The sequence below is a fragment of the Pectinophora gossypiella genome, chromosome 4, assembly GCF_024362695.1.
Source record: "Pectinophora gossypiella chromosome 4, ilPecGoss1.1, whole genome shotgun sequence".
NCBI classification, from domain to species: domain Eukaryota; kingdom Metazoa; phylum Arthropoda; class Insecta; order Lepidoptera; family Gelechiidae; genus Pectinophora; species Pectinophora gossypiella.
Window position 1 is genome coordinate 12,729,614 of NC_065407.1, and position 16,513 is coordinate 12,746,126.

General features: G+C 38.9%; 1 protein-coding gene across 1 annotated transcript; it reads left to right on the forward strand.

The window, feature by feature from the left end:
* Positions 1–15,088: 15,088 nt before the first annotated feature.
* LOC126366069 (myoblast determination protein 1 homolog) lies at positions 15,089–16,513 on the forward strand. Its single transcript, XM_050008981.1, has one exon. It carries the CDS (start codon positions 15,200–15,202, stop codon positions 16,406–16,408), a length of 1,209 nt encoding a protein of 402 aa, XP_049864938.1. The 5' UTR covers positions 15,089–15,199; the 3' UTR covers positions 16,409–16,513.

Below are 16,513 nucleotides of genomic sequence, written 5' to 3' on the forward strand. Positions count from 1 at the left end.
AGGTTTCTCTTATATGGTTTTTTATTTCTTGTGGTTTTATAGAATAAAAATTATCTATCGTCTTCTATCGTGCGGGTTGTGAAGTGGATTACCAACCCCATCAACGCTGGTGTCAGGGTTATTTATTATTGAGCCGCCAAAGGCCCCTGACATGACTCATGTAACTACCACGTACTTACATCAGTAAGTAGTAACCGGAACTAACAGCTTAACGTGCCTTCCGAAGCACGGATCATCTTACTTTTGGACAATCAGGTGATCAGCCTGTAATGTCCTAACTAAACTGGATCACAAAGTGATTTTTGTGATTTATTCCCACCGGGATTCGAACCGGGGATCTCCGGATCGTGAGCACTACGCTCAACCACTGAATCAGGCCGTTAAAAAATAGTCGATGTTTTTTATCGATTTATAACAACATCAGCAGTGGATCGCGTAAGCGAATCCAACAGATATCGATTAGGATCGCTGCCCACGCACCGTCAGCCCGATTAGCCTTCTCGGGTTCCCTACAACTTGATATATTCACCACAATGCTTCTGTTGATGAACAGATAAATCGTACGCCGCCTATAAAAATAAAAAAAAAAACAACTATAAACGGCTATTATATATCCAAAATAGTTCTTACCATATCCATCATAACTGATTGATATAACTTGATGTAAGCTGCGCACAGAACAGCTATTTTTTGAAATCCAAATGTACTTTAGTAGCTATAGATTATACTATGGATTTCCAAATCAGCGAAACTGTCAACTTTGTATAGAATTTACTTTGTACAGGTTCACTTTTACACGAAACGTCTATTAAGTAATTGCAATTGTTCCTGTACACGGTTCTATAATTATAGCCTCTTTAAATAATTATAAATATATAACACCTAACATGACATGATGGCGCGACGACTTGGATGCTTTCCTGGAAGGCTGGCCGGAGGAAGCACTGGAGAGAGAGTCCTGGAAGAAATGGAGGGAGGCCTTTGCCCAGCAGTGGGACACTTTAGGCTAGATAAGATATGATAAGAACACCTAACATAGCATAGGTAAGCTCACGACTATATTGGGATACATCCATACATTGCAAGATGAACTATTTACCCACATCTCACCGAGCTTTCTGTTAAATTAAATATATTTATTTACCAAAAAACTCAAACATACATACATTCCGTATTCCGTGCTTCGGAGGGCATGTTAAGCCGTTGGTCCCGGCTATTAGCCGTAAAAACACCTCCACCAACCTGTAGTAGAGCAGCGTGGTGGAGTATGCTCCATACCCCCTCCAGTTGATTGAGGGAAGGCGTGTGCCCAGCAGTTGGACGTATATGGGCTGTTTATGTATGTTTGTATGTATGTATACATTACTGGCAGACCCCGCACTAAAGACACCCTGTATAGCGGAGATCCTGTACATTTGTTATTAGCAAATACTTTTAACACACAGAATATATATAAATATATATACGTAGTAATACTTATGTTTTTATTTACTTAGGTACAAGAATGTTATAATATAGCTATTCAATTAAGAATTAATTTAATTTATTTATTTGCTTATAAAGGGTATATTATTAGCAAAATGATACACAAGATGATGATGATGTTACAAGTAAAAATAAAATTAGCCAGATACTTATCAACAATAACATCAATAATTATTATATACAACAGGAGTTTCAGAATCACATTTTATCGACCACCCAAAAATCTGCAACTGAATCAGTCCACCAAAACTACCATTTACCTCTAACCACATTTTAAGGATATGATAATAATCATACTTGCTTGAAAATAAGTTATAATTTTTTCGATCATCATTTAGATTTAGGCTTCCATAATTGTGTGCCATCAGGTCGGAAGCTCTTCCTTGAGTCATTTGACATCCATCACTCATTCGCAACGAGACATCATTCTAAAATAGTCAATAAACGAGTATGTTTGTTTTTCTACAGGAAACCTACTTTGTAAAAAGATGGGTAAAAAATAAAGTCATGAGAGAGCACCGTGCCCACGACATGCGGGTTCCGTATACGACGGGTTTTTATTTTTATTTAGAAGCTACATAGAGAAGACTATGTAGCAAGACTTAACTTTGTTTCAAAGTATTTATTTTTCTGTGTTGGTGTGTATTTGGCTATCTAGAAGTGAAAAGCTATTGATTTAATATAATTATCAGGGGGGTTAAAATGACCACATCGAAGCAATTCATCTAAGAAAGCAATATAGCAATTTGACATTTGCGCATATAAAAGTTAGTGCGCAATGCAAACAAGTGTCAAATAGTAATATTTCTTTCTTAGATGAATTGCTTCGAAGTGGCCAATTTAACGCCCCAGAATACACAGTAAAAAAAAGAAAGTAAGAAAGAAAAAGAGAGAGAGTAGAGAGAAAGAGAGAGAGGCCTGATCAAAATTACTCTAAACCGACTTTGGTGAGAGTGAGTCACGAGCCATGGTCTCTGCCTACCCCAACGGGAAATAGGCGTGATTTTATGTATGTACGTATGTATAACATAGTATGTAAAAGTACGTAAAAAATATCGAACGATAAAAGCTTTGCCAGTTTTGGTGACGTAACTAGGCAAAAAAAAGGTAAGAAACTGTTTATCCCAAAATCGTAAGCATAGGTACTTATGTTTCGTCCCTTTTCTGATTAAAAATAATCTACACCTCGTGTGTATAAAATATTTGCGCATTCAATTGTTTTCACGCCAGCAGCACGAGTAGTCGCAAAATATCAGTCATTAATGGATTTCTTATTCGACGGTCCCCTGAATAAATTGGTAAAAAAAAAATAAAAAGGAGCCGTGTGGGTGGCGCGGCCGACGACAGTTTAAGTAGTGTAACTCGATACGAGTCCAGTAGTTTGTTTTTCTTAAACACTCCAAATTGTCGGAAGCCAATGAGATGATGATATTATTTTGCCGACGACCCTTCATAGAGCGTTTATGAGCATTTCAGCAGCCTTGATGTTTACGGAAGCGGCTTCTTATGGACACTTAACGGATTTTTTTTAAACATCCATTATAACATATAAAGAAACAGCCTTTAATAAAAGGTAACAAAAATTCTTATAAGTTTATGATTTAGGTAAGTACTACCTATATCAAAAGAAGTTATTATTAACATTATTACATTGGCAAATCAGTTCAGATTCTCTTCTATCGGAATGTTTTTTTTTTTTATATAAGTAGTATATATATAGATAGCTATGCCCAAAACTTGGTAAGCATTACATAAATCACGTACAGAATAAGAACTAACGTAAACAAATTCAGGGAATAACAATTAAATTCGGAATCACATTAATCCAGAGTCGGCGCACACAATAGCATTAATCGCAGAGATTTTTTCCCGAGATCAATAAAATGATCGAGGGTTCCGTTCTCTGTGTGTGTGTAGGCGCTGGGAAGAGGTCACGTGGCAAAACGCTCGCAACCCCTATTCTTATCACCCATCCCTTTCCCTCTCACAAACAAACCCCGAAAGCAGAAAGAGAAAAAATACACTGGTGTGGGTAAAAGCGGCGCGGGCGCAAACATCTGCCGTGCACTGATATTTTTTGGTCGGTTACGTTTAACTGGAATAATAATACGACGAAGGTTTTAATCAAAGTTGCAATTATACGCCGAAAATTGTTTTTGAAGTAATACAGCTCTTTCCTTTTTGATCGAACTGGAAGAGCGGAAGTTAAAGTTGCTACGTGTATGATCTGGAAAACAAGACTACGACAGTCGACGATCTTGAGTGCTTGATGTTACAGAATGCTTACATTACAACGAAGACGAACTTCATTTTGAGGGTGCAGGCTTTCTGATATCACTGGTGCAGCTACTTTATAGCTACAACGCTAATTTATAGCTTTTATGGTGCACTAGCTTTTGCCTGCGGCTCCGCTCGCGTTAAATTCGGGGTAACACGGTTCCCCTTTCCTAATGTACCAATTTTTAGCTTCCTACCTTGACAACTGTGAAAAGTCCCGTATAAAATTTCACTCCCTCTTTGAAGGAATTGGGGCAGATATCCAAAAATAAATGATGCACGATTTTATTGTTAGTCACAGTTAGTCTGCGTACCGATTTTTAGCTTTCTACCTTGAAAATTGCGGGTTGGCTCCACACAAACTTCCACCCCCCATTTTAGTAAAGTGGGGGGAGGGGTTAGAAAGAGACAAAAAGTAGCCTATGACACTCTCTATCCCTTCAACTATCTCCACTTAAAAATCACGTCAATTCGTCGCTCCGTTTTGCCGTGAAAGACGGACAAACTAACAGATACACACACTTTCCTATTTATAATAATATTAAGTTTGGAAGAGCATTCTGATCTTCTTGAGGAAGGACTTCTGGCCGAAGGGCGTCGTTACTTCTGGAATAGACAGGCGACGTTTCCTGCCAAAGCAGCACAAGTATTGCCAGCAGTATAAATTAATGTCGTTTCCATATCTCGGGACAATGGAGTCCCGGACTTTTGGAAGGCGTGCGTGGGGCCGAAACGTAGAGGCCCCTTAAGACAATTTAATCTAAATGTTGCGATTTTATGTATTATTAGATTAACCTAAGGCTCAGACTTCCAGACACAATAGTTAAACAATGGGGTTTGGATTATAAAGGACCTTCGGTCTTACGATTTTGAGGTACATATTGCATGAGCCACTTTACCTGATTTAAATAAATAAAAGCCTCTAAATAACACTTGGGAATTTTGAAATTTGTTGTGTCTGGCACAAAATTTACACTTCGCCAAATCGTGTGACTCAATTCTTTATTCCTCAGCTCTGCTCAGCATGTAACGGTTTCGCTATTGAAAACGAGAAACGAAATAATTAAACTCAACAGCTACAAGGACCTGATCTTGCACCTTTGCAAACATACTCTTACAGCCCAAAATATTGTATGCATAATGAAACCTAAGCAATTTTGATGGGAAGCGAAGGGTAAAGCATTTTGAATGTCAGCAAAATTTAAGTTTGCAGTTCAATAAGATGTTGGTAAGGAATTCATTGAAAATGAATGCACCTCGTATGGAGTTCCTACAGGGGGCAAGTTTGTGAACCGTCTGCTGAGGAACAAAGATTGAAAAGGTATTATGCCTGGACCAGAATCTGAATGAAAGCGCATTTAGGATATTTTATTTTGCTCCACCTGAATCGGTTACTACGCCAACGAGTTTGGTTCTTTAAAGGGTCGCTAAAGATGAATGAAATTAAATGAAAATCAAATTGCAATTTATTGCCGTTCTCCTGGAAACCAAAATAGTAGGTAAGTAATTTGATGAGGTGGCCGAAACAGTTTACTATTTTGCAAACTTCTCACGTACCTATAGGTATACGTAGGTACGTATACACTATATGTACACTATGCGTATACGTACATTCAACTACCTCTATAACGTCTTCAACTGAATTAGAGGTGGTGGACTCGCTGAAGAGCATAACACTATGTACCTCATACCTTAGGTATTTGTTTCGCGATTAAGTAAAATACTTGAATTCAAATTCAAAAATATCTTTATTCAGTAGGTAACATAGTTACACTTTGAATCGTCAATTTTTACATAACGAACGTCGCATCCGCCTAAAACTACTGCAGCTTCTCACAACCTGTATAGCCGGGGAAAAGAAGCTGCAAGAAAAACCTCGGCACAGGGCCCTAGACGTTCTTTAAAAAAAATAAACATAAAATATTTTTATACAATTGAACAATAACTGTATAATTAAAACACATAATAACGGGTTCTTACCGCGTTTAAATGGGGATATGAGACTCCCGATATTTCGACACTGTTGCAAGTGCCATGATCACGGGATGACTGACCCGTTATTATGTGTTTTAATTATGATAATAACCGCGTAAACTTAAAACAATGAATAAATGTATATCTACGAAATGATCTAATGTAAGAAATAACCAAGATTGCAAATACTAATAACTCTCGTTTGCAATACACAATAAAACTCCTGTCATAATCTTGAAGCTCCGGAAGTAATGCTTTTATGTGTCCCCCTACAATACAAGCTCGTCTAGCGTCTAGATCCGATGCAACAGCCATTGTGTGTGACCTTAGTTTATTTCATTTTCAAGTTGAAGGTTCCCTTTTATCCCAGTTCTAATAAGAAATAATGCTTCGTCTGGCACGGGGAAACCCTGAATAGCAGTCTAGCTATTTCAAGGCGACCTGTATAGAGGATATTGAGATAGGTTATAGCATTTGAAGGTAACTCGGTCGCCTATTCAACACAGCTGTTTGATATGAATGCGCAGGTAGTGAAGCGTGTGTCTGGTATTTGAATGACACGTTTTTGCAGTTATTAGAAGTGTAATGGATCTTATTAAGTTCTTAGCGGAAATTTACAGTCTTAGGTATAAGTATTAAAAGTCTCTGCAAGTTTTATCTACCGTGATAGACGGCACGTAAGACTATGTACATTAGATATGGGGGTAAGATACCTTTTCGATTCGCCCGGGTTATTCATTCATTTACTCATTCTTCCTAAAATTAAGAGCTGTCAATCATCAGTCCCTTTCCTTTTCGGCAGATAAGAAAATGACAGGTATAACTTAAAGTAAAATAAGAAGGTGTCTGCAGGAATCAGGGCCAATTTTCGTATGAACTAAATGTTATAGTACCTCTTACTGCTAACATGTGTAACAAAAAGGGTTGTGAACGATGTTTTGACAGTAAAAGCACCTTCCCCATGCTGTTCCGCGGCTCAGATTTGCCTCACCTTCACCTTCACCATATGGTCTGGCTAAATTTAGCCCGTTTAGTCCATAAGCTACGAGTCCCACATGTTCGCAAGATGGTAAGCCTCACCTTACAGAGGATTGGCGGGAAAAAACGCGACATCTTGAGTTACAGGATGCACTTTCGAGTATTAGGAACATTACTTCGACGATCCTAATCCGTATGCCGTGTTTAATTTCATTTCAAAAACGAATTTTAAATCTCGTAGACAACGCCTTCGAAACAAAGGCTTCATAAATGCTGTCCGTGAAACATTGCTCTTTCAAAAGTTAAGGCGTTTTGTGTATCATACAAAATTCGTTAAAATACAGTTGCGACATTCAGGTGCAGTCGATATCACATAAAGGAACATAAATAGACTATATACGTCCCACTGTTGAGCACAGGCCTCGCCTCAAGCAGTCAGCGTCATCAAGCGGAGGGGCTCTTGCAGCATACTCCACCACGCTACTGCAGTGCAGGCTAGTAACTCAGAACCAACCAGTCGAAATAAAAAAAAAATATTTCAGTTATATTGTAAGTACATTTATAATTGCCACCTATTGTTCGTAATAATACGATAAGTAAATGAAATTTTAACCCCCTTTGAAAATCCAATCAGTTTTGTATTAGAGTTGCATTATCAACTATTATGTCACTCGAAATCGCACTTTATCGCTTCGATTTATGGGTCTACGCTACTCTATAGACAAGAATAGCATGATGTAGAATGGGTACAATGGGATAGGACAGTGAGTGGCGCGTGCCGAAGCACAAAGGGCAAGCCAGGCGGACAGCTGGCGTAGGCGATACACACATACATACACATAGACACGTATGTATACAAACCGTAATGAATAGATATAGATAATATTTGTTTATCATTCCATTTATCAGCTGATCCCGAGTGAAATGACTGCGTTGGAACGAAACAAAGAGAAGCGTCGTTTTAGAGACTTGTAACATAAAACAGATAATAAGCAGTTACATAGGTATCTGTTTATACTTTTAAGTATTAATGTTTCAGCACTACTGTTTCAACACAAAAGTACTTAATACTACTTATTAATTTAATACTTATTTTATATCATGTTATCTATGGATACGGACTTTTTGGCGGGAACGGGAACGCGACAGTTGATTTCTTCATTGAATAATCTAAATAATTAATACAAAGTAGTGTTTTGTGGTTAATGATCGCATTAAGTTAGTCGGAAAACATTCGCGATAGTGTTATTATATCAGAATATTCAATAAACAAAGTGTACCTATTTATTTTCGCTTCGTGCCAACAAGTCGCTTTATAACTCGAAAATTTATGCGAACTTTTGAGTTAATTCGTTTGGGGTTCGGAGTAGGAGTCTGCTCCGAGGGTGGGGGCTTAGGTTTCATCATTCATCGTCATCACCTTTCATTAATCATCATCAACAAAAAATACATAAGACATGGCTGTATGGGCATAGTTCCCTTTGCCTTGCCCTTCGGGGAAAACCAAAATGAAAAAAAAAATATCAATGGAAACATGTTTTGAGGTTTACGCGGTTATTATAATGATTAAAACACATAATAGCGGGTTCTTACTGCGTTAAAATCAGGCACTGCAATTTCATCTGTCATCCCGTGAACATGGCACTTGCAACAGTGTTGAAATATCGGGAGTCTCATATCCCTGATTTTAACGCGGTAAGAACCCGGTACTATGTGTTTTAATTATACGACCATTTGTAACCATATACTGTCATGTTACAAATGATTGTGACAATAAATCTAAAATCGATACGTAAACAGATTTATTATGAAATGTATCTATCAAATATTGCATTTATTTATTAACTAAATTTTACTATCGTTAAAATTAATATTCATTTTTTATTTAAATACACAGTTTATCCCGCTCATTAGCTTAGGCGTCGTATGTATACAGCTTATTAAAATATAAGCTTTATTAAATATACGTAAGCAAAATAATCATGACAATCCCAAAAGTGCCGTTGCCTAAGATTATTGGCATAGAGCACTGCGCTGCAATAAACGGCGAAATATCTTCTGATATTTGTACATGGCCACACCCCGGACATTTCATACAAACAACCTCGGTTTACACAGACACCACACATTGACGTTATCGTACACGCGAAATCTGTGTGTGTGTCGTCTGACGCCACACGATTGAAGACTAAACTATGTCCGAGGGGGTGGGGGGCGATTAACCTAGCACAGACGCAGGCGCCTAGGAAGGGAGCGGAGAGTTGCCGTAATGTAATTAGTAGTATATTTTACGTAGTATATTTCTTTATTCTATGACATAACTAAAAAAGTGCACAACCTAGTTGAGTTGAGAGACATGGCATTAATCGTGGCGAATTTCGCCTCAATAGCCAATGACTACCATAGAATAAAGAATTATACAGGGTGGCCCAGAAGTTCAGGTTCAAAATGAAAAATTAGATAGAGGGGCTCATTAGCTACCAGAAACACCCCCATGTATGTTCAGCAATTATTTACGGTTTAGGAGATATGACCCATTTTGTACCTTTTTCTAGATTTTCTACCTTACTTCAGAAATAATCATTTTGTCGCTATCCCTTTCTTAATAATTATTTTATTTTACTTCGCAACTATGCCGAAGGCTGTGTTCCGCTCAATCAAAGATAAATCAAAGTCAAATCAAGTATGGAAAAAAAGTTATCGGAAGTCAAAGTGAGAAGTCGACCAAAATTGTTACAGTTGTTAAAACTTCGCCGAAGAATAATAAACACATGAGATTGTCATGGACCCTTAAAGTATTTCTAAAAACTGCTCCATTTAATAGGCTTTTAGAAACATCTAAAAAAAGTACCCTTAATAAGGACATAAAACTAAGTAATTAGCCCTCAAAGATTGCAAGACAGACAGATTTGAAGGAAAATTTGACATTCTCATACAATGTAGCTGCTTCTTTCTAACGTTGTTAAAGGTGCTCAAAGACAGATTTTATTTTAGTATCCAATATTATGAATCACCAACAGTGTTTGAGTATAACTTTTTCCTTGAAATCTATGTGTTTTCATTAAAATACGAATACCAAAAGTGACTGCAAGTTTTGTCTTCGGATTGTTGCTATGTTTGTTTGTTTGTTTGTTTGTATACTCTTTATTGCTTTGGAATACAAAGAAAATTTACATATAATTTATCATTAGATAAAGCATAGGCGAGCTTATCCCTAATTGGGATTTCTTCCAGCTAACCTTGGACAGCCTGAAAGAAACTCAGTGGGCCGGTATTATCACGCAATAAATGAGCTAATATCTATGAAAAAGCAAGTAAACTAAATGTATACTTATTACTAATATTACTAAATACGTATATAGACTACTTATTGATAATTACATAAATAAGTATATTACAAGATAAGTATATACATATATAAAACAGATATAATATAATATATAGTATGGTTTAGCTCAAAGTCAATGTTCCAGAAAATACTTCTTCAATAGAGCTTTAAAGGCAGTAATTGAGGGAGCCTGCCGCACAGTGTTAGGCAGCAAATTCCAGCTACGAGCAGCCATGACCGCGAACGATTTGTCATACGACCTGGAGCTACGTGATGGAACGTGCAGATCCAGCTCATTTCGTGGCCGCAGCCGAGCATCAGCCACCGCACGAAATCTGAACAACTCCCGGAGGTATCCAGGGGATGTCGGATTATACAGACAATTCCAGAGAAGACATAGGATGTGGCATTCTCTTCGCTGACGGATCGACAACCAGTTCAACCTTCTCCTATACTCAGACACGTGGTCAAATTTCCTTAGGCCGAACACATACCGGATCCCCAAATTCTGCAGCCTTTCAAGTTTGCTCAGCATCTCCTCACTGGCGTCAGGATATGCCACGTCCGCATAATCCAATAGAGGGAGAATAAGAGAGTTTACCAGCGTAACTTTTGTGTCAAAAGGAAGAAAGTTCTGGAGTCGTTTAAGCGAATGGAAGGACACGAACACTTTACGGCTGACCTCACTAATATGCGCCGACCACGTTAATGTAGGGTCCATTGTTAGGCCCAAGTTTTTAACTGCAGCCTTTAGTGGTAATACAGTGCCCGAAAAAATAATATCAGACCATCGTACGGAATTAAATCTAGATATGAAGTGGGGACTACCAAATACTATAGCTTGGGACTTGGAGGCATTAACCATAAGCCCAAAATCCCTTGACCAGATGTCAATTAAGTCTAGGTCGGAATTAATAGTACTTATGGCAGACTCGAAACTGGAAAGAGGCGCAGCGGTATATATTTGGAGGTCGTCGGCGTAGAGGTGAAATGAAGATGACAAAGTCGAGGTAATACTATTGATAAAAATGGAAAAAAGAATTGGAGATAAAATACCGCCCTGAGGTACACCAGAAGAGACTGAGCACCACTGGGAATGACTGTCACCGACTCTGACCTGCTGAACCCGATCAGTCAAGTACGACCTAAACCACGAGAGCGCTATTGGAGTAACGTTAAGTGTGTTGAGCAGCGCTAGTAAGATATCGAAATCTACTGTGTTAAAGGCGCTACTGAAGTCAAGGAGAACAAGCATAGTTAGCTCCTTGTTATCGACATTAACACGAATGTCCTCAGTGACTTTAACTAAGGCCGAAGCAGTACTGTGCCCAGCCCGAAACCCCGACTGAAACGGGCTCAACAGATCATGGCGAAAGAGATGATAAGAGAGACGCTGCTGAACAAATCTCTCCAGGACCTTCGAGAGCAATGGAAGAATAGATATAGGTCGTACATCCGAAAATGATGCAGGGTTAGGCTTCTTTGGTAGCGGGATAATAAGCGCTCGTTTCCAGGCAGCGGGAAAAACGCCTGACTCAAGAGAACAGTTTATTATGTGTGCTAGAATGGGAGCGATTAACTGTTGAATAGGTTTTAGCATATCCATGCTTAGACCGTCATCACCCACCGCACCGGATGTAATTGAGTTGAGAAGCTTCACCACTTCACTAGGAGATATTACCCCTAACTCAAACGGCGTGGCGGCTGCCAGAGGGGTAGTCGCAATACTCATAAGGGTACTTTGCCTGACGAGCGGATCCATACTAACTGGAGAGGCACTGAAATGCTGATTGAGCAGATTGAGGTCCATGTTAGACAACGTATCAGAATGTGTCTTACCAATTCCCAGTGATCTCAGAAACCTCCACAGCTTATCAGCAGGACAATCCTCAATGGAAGAGTGAATATATTTCCGCTTCGCAACTCTACAGCGACGATTACAAGCATTCCTAACTGCAATGTAAGCCTCATGGTTAGCCGTGGTAGGATCCTGCCTCAGTTTCAATTTGGCTCGATCACGCTTAGCCATCATGCCTTTCAGTTCTAGCGTTAACCATGGCGCTGGGAAATGTTTAACTCGGACAGGATGCAGAGGAGCATGCCTATCATAAATCTCGCCGAGAATTTGATTGAAGATGGCAAGCTTGGCATCAACATCCGAAACTGAGAGGATAGACTCCCAGTCCGCGTTGTACATATCCTGCATAAATGTTTCCTGATTAATACGATCGAAACTACGAACCAATATAACGTTATGTCTATGCTTGGGAGGCCTAATTCTAAAGGATGCGAACACTAGATCATGTGAAAAGGCTGCAGCGTTAAACTGGCCATGACTGTCAACAAGATGGGGAGATGACGTAACTATCAGATCTAATAGGGAGGGGGGACCATTGTGAGGGAAATGAGTTGGACCCAGAGGCAAACAGTTTAAATCCAGGGAGTGAAGTAAAGAAAGGAGCGAGCTTGCCCGATGATCATTTTTAATTAAACAGGTGTTAAAATCCCCCATCACAATGGTATGCTGATATTCGGACCGGAGATCCGCTAGAGTGGCCTCCAGACTGTTAAAATAATTTATGTGACAGTCCGGGCTATAAAACACCCCTAACAGTATTTTACTGTGATGTAGGGAAACTTCTAAAAAAAGATACTCAGCAAGATGCTATGTCTACCCTGTTAGCGATTAGAAGCGTGATTTTTATTTACTTTTAATTGAAAATGTGTCTTTGAGCACCTTTAACAACGTTAGAAAGAAGCAGCTACATTGTATGAGAATGTCAAATTTTCCTTCAAATCTGTCTGTCTTGCAATATTTGAGGTCAAATTACTTAGTTTTTTGCCCATATTAAGGGTACTTTTTTTGAATATTTCTAAAAGCCTATTAAATGGAGCAGTTTTTTGAAATACTTTCAGGGTCCATGACAATCTCATGTGTTTATTATTCTTCGGCGAAGTTTTAACAACTGTAACAATTTTGGTCGACTTCTCACTTTGACTTCCGATAACTTTTTTTCCATACTTGATTTGACTTTGATTTATCTTTGATTGAGCGGAACACAGCCTTCGGCATAGTTGCGAAGTAAAATAAAATAATTATTAAGAAAGGGATAGCGACAAAATGATTATTTCTGAAGTAAGGTAGAAAATCTAGAAAAAGGTACAAAATGGGTCATATCTCCTAAACCGTAAATAATTGCTGAACATACATGGGGGTGTTTCTGGTAGCTAATGAGCCCCTCTATCTAATTTTTCATTTTGAACCTGAACTTCTGGGCCACCCTGTATACTACGTACAGAACGGTAGGTAACTCGGTAGGTAGGTAACGGAAGGTTTTTTTCTTGTACCCATTCTTCTTTTTTTTTGTTGTAGTGTTGCCTGGCTGTAACTTTTCATACCTTTTGTTATTCCGTTATTATTTTATTTTTGAAAACAATTTCTACATACATGTTAATTACATAAGTTGTGCACGTCTGTAATTGGTGCAAACACTAGCCTTAAGAAAGTTTTATTAATTGTCGTGTGTTTGTACTGTTGATGTGCCCAATTAAAAAAAAAACTCGCCAATTCGTATCGGACGCTGACCTCGTCCCCTATCGGTCTTACCTTAGTCTTAAATGGCCGTAAGCTGCTAAGGAGTAAGGGAGACAAAGCGCGGATTGTGTCTCGCTCGCACTTACATGTTAGGTAGCACATGGTAAGGATAAGACTTGAACGCAAGAACAATACTACGCTTCTAATAGATTTAATATGTGTGTTATGTAATCGATTATTTACCCCTAAATAATCTAAATATCAATATAACTATCGATTACATTGATACTATCGATATGGAAAATTCTACAATTATATCGATTATAAATATGATTTAGATTATTTAGGGGCTTTGGAAATAATCGATTATAAATCGCTAGATTACTATTGAGCCAACTAAAGATTTGAAGGACTTGTATGAAGCCAAATATCATCTTTGCTACTTAGCATTAAGGGTTTCTTTTTTACTCTTTCTATTTCTCTTTTGTTTTGTGTTTCTTAAGTATGCAATAAAGTATTTGTTACTAGCGGCTGCCAGCGACTTTGTCCGCGTGGATTTTGGTTTCCCCGGTAAGAATTTTTTTTAATTGTTAAAGCTTATATGTTATTCTGATGCATAAGCTACATATTTGTAAAGTTTCATCAAAATCCATTCATCAGTTTTTGCGTGAAAGAGTAACAAATATCCATACTCACAAACTTTCACATTTATAATATTAGTAAGATGTAATTTTATCTTTATATAATGCAGCTGTTGTGATTGCTATAAATCTTTAAGCAACGGATAACATAATAAAATTGATGAACACGCTGTGTACAGCGCAGTGCTCCAAACCAACCCCATGCGCTAGCGCACTCATTTTCCGAATTCCATTCAAGCACGCGAACGGTTTTAGATCGACGAAGTATGTGTGTGTAATGCATTTGATTGTATACATGTGCGAGTGTGAGTATACATGTGGAGGTTAGTTGTTGGGTGCGACACCCCTTAGGAATTATTGTCCGCGATGTTCGTAAGATCCGGGCAGCGTCGATGCTCGGTTAATAATTCGGTATTGATGTAAAAAATATTATGTTTAATAATGAGCTATAGCGCTATAAAACGCTGTCATTAGGTATTTAATTCAGTCTTATAAAAGTGAATCTTGTTCACTATCTCGAATACTACGTAAGATATAATTGTCTTTTTGGTGTATAATTAATAAATGTAGATGCTTACGGCGAATAATAAATCAATTTCAGGGACCAAATAATGAATAGCAAACTGTAGGCTATAAATATCTTAATAAAATATAATAAACGTAAAATATGGTAATTATTACGCGACAACTGTTACCCATGTCCTAGTGTGCGTTGAACACAAATGCTGCCCCGATCCGCCCTTTCAAAGAGCATGTGTGCAACTAGTAAACGTAAGTACCCCTGTTGATCCCCCCGCTAGCCACCCCAGGTGCGCCCGCGCGGCACGCGCCATTCCTACCGCGGCCGGCGCCCTGACGCCACCTAACCTTCAAACAGTTATCCCAACAGTTATTCCCTACGTGACCTCATCAACCAACAACCCGCATCTAATACTACACAAACAATCATAACATGTAAAAACAGCAAATCATCGCGCCGAAATGAGCTCCATCGGCGTCGTCGTCTTCCGCAACTCGCCGCTTGCCAAGGCGCAGGTACTCCAAGAATCCGTGAATAATTCCGTGAACATAACAAACAATGAAGCCAATCAAAACGTGAGACGTGAAATTATCATAGTGAGCAAGAAACAGAAGATCCCAACTCCAACTACGGTATCAGTGACTTCCCTAGTGCGTGCGGCGGACTCCGTGACTTCCAATTCCCTTTCGAAAAGGCCTAGATTGCGCGAAAACATAGTGGAAGATAACACAAAAACGCCAACACCTCTGGCCGTGGCGCGGCGAAATGCGCGGGAACGTAACCGAGTGCGACAAGTTAACGACGGGTTCGCAGCCCTGCGCCGCCACATACCTGACGAAGTCGCTGCTGCTTTTGAAAATGCCAATTCTAACAGAGGACCGAACAAAAAGTTGAGTAAAGTGGAAACATTGCGTATGGCCGTGGAATATATTCGCAACTTGGAAACTTTATTAAATATTGGTCACGCAGACAAAGAGAATTCCTCTCGACCCTCGATGGAATCATTTCCTTCGCCAGCTTCATCTTCACCCAGAGAAAACAGTCAAGAAAGAAGTTACTATTCGATAAATTCACCGGCACTCGAAGACGAAGATATGGACGAAGATGAGCTAGATGGCTCCATTCATCAGTTACCACAGCAGCATTACGTGGACCTCTCAATCCCAGAAACCTTCCAGTTAGTCTCCACACCTCATTTGTATGAAGAAGAAGATGGTGCTCAACCATTAACTCCGTCGTCAGACCTTCTAGGTCAAGAAGAAGTCGGTCCCCATCTTCTTGACGGAAACTTTCCTTTTCCGAACTCTGCAGAACAATTTACTGTGATCCCTGAACAGAATTACTGTAGCGAATCTGACATGCCAGTGAATGAAAGTAATTTCGAAGTAAAATATGCAGAATCTATTCATCAGCAAATCCATGGCTATGGAGAAGACACCGAGTTGCCTTTCGAAGCGATAAACCCTGACTTGATTTTATCCCACGGTGACTATAAGTTTAAGGAAGAAAATGCATATAGTGGGACCCAATATGATGAAGTAGAACTGAAGAAAGAGCTTCCAGACATTCAGGTTACTCCTGAAGATAGAGAACAATTCGAGGAGACGCTTAAATGGTGGCAAGAGAAGACCAGACAAGCGCGTCCTTTAGCTAAGGCTCATAAAAACTGATGTTTTATATAGCATATTATGAAGTTAATTTATAGTAGTTAATATGAGATATTTATTGTGAAGTTGTAATAGAACATACAGCTGTCGTCAGTGCCAAAGACAGTG